At 37.3% G+C, this 9800-nt stretch overlaps 1 protein-coding gene across 1 annotated transcript in view; it reads left to right on the plus strand.

Annotated features, from left to right (window-relative positions):
• The window catches only part of RRM2B (ribonucleotide reductase regulatory TP53 inducible subunit M2B), a 37617-nt gene extending 28050 nt beyond the window's left edge, over nt 1-9567 (plus strand). Inside the window, exon 9 of the mRNA XM_047727421.1 lies at nt 6808-9567. Coding sequence (XP_047583377.1) covers nt 6808-6960 — 153 coding nt within the window. The 3' untranslated portion in view covers nt 6961-9567. The remainder of the gene's footprint in view (nt 1-6807) is intronic.
• Nucleotides 9568-9800: the final 233 nt, after the last annotated feature.

The raw sequence follows: 9800 nt of genomic DNA on the forward strand, positions 1-9800 counted from the left end.
CCCTGTTTTGCATAAACAAATTGGTCTTGCGAAATCCTTTGGAACTTGGAATTCATAACAGAAGTAGGAGGCTGATAAATCTTATTAACTGAGCTCAATAAATTACTTATAATAATTGTAGGTATTTAATGGGATTATCTTTAAGTAAATAGGATTTATTATGTGTATATATGTTTATCCTCATAAATCCCCATGGGTCAATATTGTAATTTTTATGTTAATATTTTTTAAAAGATTTATTTATTTATTTTAGGGAGTGGGAGAGAGAGCTCAACTGCGGGAAAGGGCAGAGGAAGAGGGAGAGAGAGAGAATCCCCCAGCAGACTCCCCATTGAGCGTGGAGGCTACATGGGGCTCAGTCCCAGGACCCTGAGAGCATGACCTGAGCTGAAGTCAAGAGTCTGCTTCTTTTTCTTTTTTTAAAGATTGTATTTATTTATTTGACAGACAGAGATCAGAAGTAGGCAGAGAGGCAGGCAGAGAGAGAGGGAGAAGCAGTCTCCCTGCTGAGCAGAGAGCCCGATGCAGGGCTCGATCCCAGGACCCTGGGATCCTGACCTGAGCCGAAGGCAGAGGCTTAACCCACTGAACCACCCAGGCGCTCGAAGAATCTGCTTCTTAATCGACTAAGCTGTCCAGGACCCCCACATTTGTATTTCTTTTAAAGCCTATTTACCTTTTATTTGTTTAGTGAGATTAGTTCATCAGAAATTAATACTTTTATTTTTTTATTTTTAAAAAGATTTTTATTTATTTGAGAGAGAGAGAGAGAACTAGCGAGTGAGCTTGGTGGGGAGGGGCAGAGGGGGAGGGAAAGAATCTTAAGCAGACTCTAAGCCGAGCGCAGAGCCCCACACAGGCTCCATCTCATGACCCTGAGATCACAACCTGAGCTGAAACTAGGAGTCCGATAACTTCACCAACTGAGCCACCCAGACACCCCTGAACTTTAAATATGAGTAGTTATTAGGAAGACATTAACTGTCATAATTTGACCCTTTGAACTCAGTTGTCTTAAAACTTATTTTTCATTTTGTTTATCAGAGATAATATACCTGAATATCATAAAGAGGTATGCTTCTCACATAACAGATGGAGGCTGCACCAGTCTACCTGGGTTCCAATCCTGGTTCTGCCACTTTCTAGCTATAGGACCTTAAACAAGTTGCTTAACCTCTTATCCCCATTTCTTCATCCATGAAAGAGAGATGATAATACTTACCACAAAAGATTGTTGATGAGTTGGTATACTTAAAGCATTTCGAATAGTATCAGACGTACAGTAAATGTGCACTAGGTGGTCATGTCGTCTTCACGGTAATTGGAACATTCATAGTTCTTGACTATGTACTATATATGATGGTAATTAGAAATTAGAGGTTTTAACTTCTTAGCATGGAAACGTGAGTTTACATTGTATTTAATGAGAAGCGTTATGAAATCCATGATGCTGGAGTAATCATTACCTTTCTCAGTAATGCATTTATATTCTGGTAACCACAGAAATACCATCATGAAAGAGCCCAATAAGGCAAAGGTTTTTGTAAGATGAACTGTAGTTTATTATTTTAGTTATAAAATTCTGTGTTGACTGATAATGAATGGAGAAGTCAAGATTATAATTACATTAATATGATCTCTTAAATTTATAAACTATATATTTTTTAAAATTGTGTTTGCTCCTAAGTAATACCAATATTTTTGTTACAGGAAAATTAATTTCCTCACTTGAGCCTTAAAGAGAACTCAATGTGCCTTAACTGACCACTTTTACATCCATGTTCTCCTGCTTTTTAGAAAACTGGACTCCTGGGTCTAATTTTCCCTTTGGGACCTGGCTCACTGTAGATCTATAAAACATCCTGCCTACAGAAGAAAACCTAAATGTAGTATGAAACATCGTTTTTCCACAGGCCTTCAACAAAACTCAATAAATCCCTCAAAGCAGAAATTATATAGACCTTTTAGATTTTAATGCAGTAAAAGTAGAAATTAACAATGAAAGATTGCCAAAAAACTCTGTCTACTTAGAAATTAAGAAGCTGTCCTTTAAAATGAGATTAAAATGAAAATATAAAGTAATAGAAAATGTGAACTAAATGATGATAGGGTTACTATATATCAAAACTTATAGAATGTACCCAAATAGATCCTCAAAGGAAAAGTGATAGCCTTGAATGTGTAGATTAAGAAGACAAGACAGTTTAAAATACATGAACCACACTTTGAATTCAAGAAACTAGAAAAAGAACTGTTCCTCTAATGACAGTTTTTAGCAAAATAAGAGATTACTTAAATTAGCAAATGGTTGTCATTTATACAGAATTCTAAGTAGCCATATTAATGTTTTCAACTTCTCTTTTGGTTTGGGATTAGTCAACAAATGTTTGAGTGCTTCAGTGGGTCAAAACAAGCCACTTAATTTATTTTTTGGTATTATTGAAATGGAGTTGACATACAGTGTGATATTAGTTTCAGGTGAGCAACTGACTGATGGTTCCATACATTCCCAGTGCTCCCCACGAGAAGTGTGGTTACCACTTGTCACCATACAGTGTTATTACAATAGTATTGACTATATTCCCTATGTTGTACTTTACATCTCCAGGACTGACTTATTTTATAACTGAAAATTTGTACCTTTAATTCCCTTCACATATTTCACCCATCCTCCCCGCTTCCCCTCTCTGGCAGTCACCAGTTTGTTTTCTGTATTTATGAGTCTGTTTCTGGTTTTTTGTTTGTTTGTTTATATGTTTTGTTTTTCTTAGATTCCACATAGGAATGAAATCATATGGTATTTCTCTTTCTCTGACTTATTCCACTTACGGTAATTCCCTATAGGTCCATCCATGTTGTTACAGGTGGCAGGGTCTCATTCATTTTTTTTTTAAAGATTTTATTTATTTGAGAGAGAGCATGAGGAAGAGATCAGGAATGGGGGTGGGGAGGGCCGAGGGAGAGGGAGGAGCCGATTCTGCACTGAGCAGGGAGCCCCAAGGGCAGGACTCGATCCCCGGACCTGAGAATCATAACCTGAGCTGAAGGCAGACACTTAACCAACTGAGCCACCCAGGACCCGGGATCTCATTCATTTTTATGCTGAGTAATATTTGTGTGTGTGTGTGTGTGTGTGTGTGTGTGCGCATGTGTACGTACATATTATATCTTCCTTATCCATTCTTTTGTTGATAGACCCTTGGGATATATTCACACATCTACTACTGTTGTAAATAATGCTTCAGTAAACGTAGGGATGCATATATCTTTTCAGATTTGTGTTTTTGTTTCCTTTGGGTAAATACTCTGTAGAGGAATTACTGGATCATATGGTATTTCTGTTTTTAAGTTTTCAAGGAACCTCCATATGGTTTTCACCAGTCGCTGTGACAGTTTACATTCTCCAGCTACAATGCCAGAGAGTTTCCCTTTTCTCCACACCAATGCTTGTTATTTCTTTTCTTTTTTTAAAAAATGTTTTTATTTAGTTATTAGAGAGCATGAGCAGGTGTTGGGGATGCCCTGAGGAGGGACAGAGGGAGAAGGAGAAGCAGACTCCCAACTGAGCAGGGAACCTGATGTGGGGCTCCATCCCAGGACCCTGGAATTATGACCTGAGCCAAAGGCAGGTGCTTAACCAACTGAGCCATGCAGGTCCCCTATTTCTGGCCTTTTTGGTACTAAATATTGTGACAGGTGTGAGGTGATATCTCATTGTGGTTTTGTTTTTACGTTTCCTTGATGACTAGTGAGTGATGTTGACCATTTTTTCAAGTGTTGGTTGACCATCTGATCCCTTCTTGGGAAAAGTGTCTCGCTTCTCTGCCCATTTATCCCCCTCTCTGGCCATTTTTAAAATCAGATGATTTGGGGTGCCTGGGTGGCTCAGTGGGTTAAGCCTCTGCCTTCAGCTCAGGTCGTGGTCTCGGGGTCCTGGGATCGAGCCCCACATCGGGCTCTCTGCTCTGCAGGGAGCCTGCTTCCTCCCTCTCTCTGCCTGCCTCTCTGCCTGCCTCTCTGCCTACTTGTGATCTCTGTCAAATAAATAAAATCTTTAAAAAATAATAATAATAAAAAAAATAAATAAAATCAGATGATTTGTTGTTTGGGTGTTGAGTACATTCTTTCGATGTTTTGGATATTAACCCTTTATTGGATACATCAAATATATAAAATATTTACAAATGTTTTTTCCCATTCTGTAGGTTGCCTTTTTGTTTTATTGATGGTCTCCTCTGCTGTAGTCTTAATAGTTTATTTTTGCTTTTGTTTCTCTTGTGTAAGGAGATATATTCATATTTATGTTGCTAAAGCCAAATTCCAAGACATTACTGCCTTTTTTTTTCTTTTAAGGAGTTTTATGGTTTCAGGTCTCACATTTAGATCTTTCATCCACTTTGAGTTCATTTTTGTGTTTGGTGAAGGAAAGTAGTTCAGTTTCATTCTTTTGCATGCAGCTGCCCAGTTTTCCCAGCATTATTTATTGAAAAGACTATCTTTTCCTCATTATATATTCTTACCTACTTTGTCGCAGATTAATTGAGCATATAAACATGGATTTATTTCTTGACTCTTTCCTGTACTATTGATCAAATTATCTGTTTTTTTGTGTGTGCTAGTACCCTATTGTTTTGATTACCAAAGCTTTCTAGTATATCTTGAAATCTGAGATTGTGATACTTCCAGCTTTGCTTTTCTTTCTCAAGATTGCTTTAGCTATTCAGGGCCTTTTGTGGTTCCATACAATTTTTAGGATGATTCAAGTTATGTGAAAGATACATTCACTTAATTAACTTACTCTTAGTTACTTTGTCCATGCCATGGGTGATTTATTTTTTTTTTAAATAAGAAAAAAGATTTTATTTATTTGACAGAGAGACAGCGAGAGAGGGAACACAAGCAGAAGGAGTGAGGGAGGGAGGAGCAGGCTTCCTGCTGATGTGGGGCTCAATCCCAGGACCCTGGGATCATGACCTGAGCCAAAGGCAGGCACTAAATGACTGAGCCACCCAGGTGCCCTGCCATAGATGATTTAAATCGGGTTTTTTTGAAGGCTCCAGTTTTAAAATGCAGTAAATCTGTAACTATTGGTTCAGTGCTTTTTTCACTATATCCTGCTAGTTCAAATTTTCACTCCCTCTTAGCATTTATTTCTGATGGGCAATGCCACTGAATTCTGTGACTCAACCACACACAACATTTGATCTTTTGTTGAAAAAAAAATATGTATGTATATATATGTATATGTAATATTTTATTAAGCTTTTTATTAAGCTTCATTAAAAGTCACAGAGCATGCAATTTCCTTTTTAGCAAATGTATAGTTTAGTGGTTTTTAGTATATTCACAGAGGTGTACACCTGTCACAACAATCTGTTTCAGAGTATTTTTAGCACCCCACAAAGAAACTGTACCCGTTAGCCATCAGCCAAATAATACTCTAAACCAAATTTTATTTATCCATTTTTCAGTTGATGGACATTTCAGTAGTTTTGGCCATTAAGAATAATGCAAATAGGAACATTAACTTAAAAGTATTTGTGTCGACAGTGTTTTCATTTCTCTGGGATATGTAACTACAAGTGAAATTGCTATGTCCTGTGGTAACTGTTTTTAATTATTAAGAGGAACTGCCAAATTGGTTTTCAAAGCAACTGCACCATTTTACATCCAGTAGTGTATGAGGGCTTGTTTCTGCGCATCTTCGCCAACACATCTGATGCATCTTTTTTGTTATAGCCGTCCTAGTGGATGTGAAGTAGCGTTTCATTGCAGTTTTGATTCGCATTCTCACTAATGAGTAATGATGTTGAGCATCTTTCCATGTGTTTCTTGGCTTTTGTATACCTTCTTTAGAGAAATATCTGTTTGTCGATTCAGACCCTTTACCCATTTTTAATTGGGTTATTTGAAAATATTCTTATCTGTGGTGTCCATAATCCCTGCTGGAATACTCCTAAATTTAAAAATCCTATTTTATTGCCCCTTATGGATCACTGAAATGTTTCATGGTTTTTCATCAAGCTGTGTCGCCAGGTCTGCTTCTTGAATTCAGAAGTAGTGGAAGAGCTTCTTGTTAACATATATTCCACTTTTGGGGGCGCCTGGGTGGCTCAGTGGGTTAAAGCTTCTGCCTTTGGCTCAGGTCATGCATGATCCCAGGGTCCTGGGATTGATCCCCACATGGGGCTCTCTGCTCAGCAGGGAGCCTGCTTCCCTTCCTCTCTCTCTGCCTGCCTCTCTGCCTACTTGTGATCTCTGTCAAATAAATAAATAAAACCTTAAAAAAAACCATAAATTTCACTTATAGTTTGGAGACATCTGTGGATAGCACTTATTCTCTTTTCTCATCACGGTCCCTTAACATCAATGGGTTAATTATCTGTTATGAACTAAGAAACATGGTAAGGTTCACAGTACATTTTTGGTAATTCAGTATTTCGTAGTATCATGTCTGTGTGACCACCTAATGGTTATACCTGTGATAAGGTCTGTAATGTCGATGGTGTATTGGATCTTTCAAGCTGCAAAAATGTTTTAGTTTGATTGGTATTAAATCTTTCATTTCTGCAGTAATATATGTCTTCTTCCTACTTCTTAAAATACCAGAGATGCTAATGTAGTTTCTTAAACTTAGTAGGTGATCTCAATTGTGTTACAATTAATCAGCCTTGATTCCCTCTAGGACATGGATCCTACAGGTGACTAGACAGGTGTTAGGAGACCTGAGCTTGTTAGTTATCTCTTCGTCTTGTGGATGTGATTTGGCTTCTTCAGAATGTCTAATAACATGTCTTTTCTTTTTAGGTTTTTCAGGCAGAAAATCCCTTTGATTTTATGGAAAACATTTCTTTGGAAGGGAAAACAAATTTCTTTGAGAAACGAGTGGCAGAGTATCAACGTTTTGCAGTCATGGCAGAAACCACAGATAATGTCTTCACCTTGGATGCAGATTTTTAAAACACTTCCCATATATAAACCTATCACTGGTAGATAGCAGTCTGTTTTTCTTTGCTTAAAGAAAACCCCACCAAACTTAAAGTACCTCCTTTAGGGAATAGAAGTTTGCTCAAGAGGAAGTCTTTAAAACCAAACTTCGAATCAAGTTGGATTTATATAAATACACTCTAATTTTCTTGTTGAACAACCAGCTTGTGACTTAAGTGCTTTTGTTGTGTCACTAAAATATAAGATGGTACTATGTGGGGGTTAAGAGCATGAGGTAAGGGGTCAGATAGGAGTTTGACATTCTGCCCTTACTACTTGTGTGATTCTTGGCAAGTCAGTTAATCTCTCTAAATCTCAGTGTATATATCTTTAAAGTGAATGTAATAGTAGGTCCTAAATTTCCATTTATGGAAATGAGGATTAAGCCACAAAATAAATGCTTAGTCAATATTACCACCACCACTATTACTATTATGACTTACTAATAGTGTTAATTATGGTGTTTTGTGATAAAATGCTCCCCTGTCCTCCAAGTAATTGTGATTCTGGGTCTTAAGATCTAGATTAAATCTTTGAAACAATGTTTGAGGGAGAATACAAGGATTTCATTTAAGAGATTATAATTCTCATTAAGTTGAGAATAACTTCTTTGGATTCCTCAGCATGTGGTAAAGGAAATTTAGTTCTTAGTTGTTTTGGGCAGGATACTTAGGAAGTGGAATTCAGGAGGTTATCCTGGCAGTCAACCTTGTAAGTAAAATGATTCTCCTCCTTTGGAAGTCAAAATGATCACTATTGCCAGACATAGTCCTGAAATGTTTAAAGCCCAGGTGATTAGGTAGAATAGCATTTCCCAAAGAGTATTCTAAGAGCTGTTAGCCCCTCTAGATATTTTGAGGGGAAAGAAAACGGATTCTGTGGTCAGATGAATCTGGGAAATGTTTGTCTTCCCTTCCTCTTTAGAACATATAGTCAGTACATCAAGGATAGAGAAATTCTAAGTACGTAAGCTTATTCCCCCCAGCAGACTTTCTTAATACAAATACAAATAGAAATTTTTTACCTGTTAACATCTCATCCAACTGGTGTTCCTCAGAACATAGCTTGGAAAAAGTTGGCCTTGAACCATTTTACACTTAGGGGAAGGAGTTGGGGACTGAGTTCAGGAGACCTGGTGGGGATTACTGACCCATTTGTATTTGTGCTAAACTGAGTAATGCACCTGAGACTGACCTCAGCTGTGCTTCTTTAATACTCTTTAAACTCTTTTATGCTGTTACAAGGTATAGTACAAATAATGGAACTATGCCTCTTGCACAGCAGCAGATGGCAACGGAGACAAAAGTCTCTGCAGATGCTGAGCCAGGAGAGGCCGGGAACCCTTCATTATCATTAGGAAGAATCAAGAAGTAGCCTGGGCCCCCCAAACAGTGTGGTTCTCCACTTACAGCAACTTTTTATAAAATTCTGCAACCTGGAATTTAGAGATTTTCACTTTGCCTAAATGTTTGCTTCATTTATTCGGCAGTGATCTAACTGACTTTGTGAAACTGGGAGTTCTCGAGCAGGTGCAAGAGGAGCGGGTCATAACTTCGTTAGGGAGAGGTCAGAAACATGACATATTTCCGCCTGTAACAATGCCATGTATTTGTTCAGTTTTCCAGTTTGTTCTGTGTTGCAGAGTTGGCCAGCTGTTTTTACGTCCTCTCAGGGGATCCCACAACAGCATTGGGAGCTTGAAGAGCAGCTAGTATTGACATTTTACTAATGGGAGAGAGTGAGGCTCAGAGAAGTTAAATGACTTGGCCAAGATCTGCTCGTATTACTGTCCTACAGTAGAATTCTTTTTTCTTAGAGATTATCATCTTTTTTGTGTTTAGTCCCTTACATCCATCTTCATGTGATTTTGTCTATTTCCTCATTCAAGTATCGTGTACTTTATTAAGGTGTTATATAAATTATTTAACTATATTCAGATAGTGTGTTCAAAGATGTGCCTACTACTATACTGAACACTGAACATTTAAAACTGACAGTATCTGCAGTGATATCAGAATGAAAGAAAAATGTTTTCAGTGCATATTCCCTTTGTTTGGAATCCAGATCTTTCTCATAGGTAATGGCAGGTGCCTTAATATGAAGCTTATTTATAGTAGCAATAAACCTAATTCTATCGAGATGAAGAAGTTTTATTACTGAAATACTGGATTTTTAATACACTGGTTTATTATATTCGGTGTTCTAGATCCTTTTCCAGGCCTCCAGGTTACATATTTATTTATTATGTTTAGTACTTTGGCTCTTAGTTCTTAAGGAATGAAGCAATTGTGGAATCTCTTTTTAATATTATCTTGCAAGTAAAGAAAAAAATTCAGAGTATGTTTACAACTTCTTTTTTTAATAGCACATATATTCAGATCATGGTTACAGTAGTCAAGTTCATTATTTAGGAATATAAAAACTTGTAGTTCATGACAGTTTGCAGTTATTAAACATATTTCATTGTAGTATGTAGAATCATGACTTGGAAAAACTTTGGAAGACAGACCCAGTGCTTTCAGATAAGCCCGTTCTGTTGTTCAGTTACATACAGTAATAAACAATTATTTTTACATACAAGTTTACTCGAGTCCTGTCTTCATTGTCTCATTTTGGAACATCAGATTTTTCTGCTGCTTTTTGCCATTTTGTTTTTTATTCATAAAAAAGTGATTACAGTTGACCCTTGAACAACATGGGAGTTAGGGGCACCAATCCCCACCACCCACAGTTGAAAATCTACATGTAGCCTTTGATTCCCCCAAAACTTAACTACTAATACCCTCCTGTTGAGCAGAAGCCTTACCAATAAC

Source organism: Lutra lutra, chromosome 4, assembly GCF_902655055.1.
Source record: "Lutra lutra chromosome 4, mLutLut1.2, whole genome shotgun sequence".
NCBI classification, from domain to species: domain Eukaryota; kingdom Metazoa; phylum Chordata; class Mammalia; order Carnivora; family Mustelidae; genus Lutra; species Lutra lutra.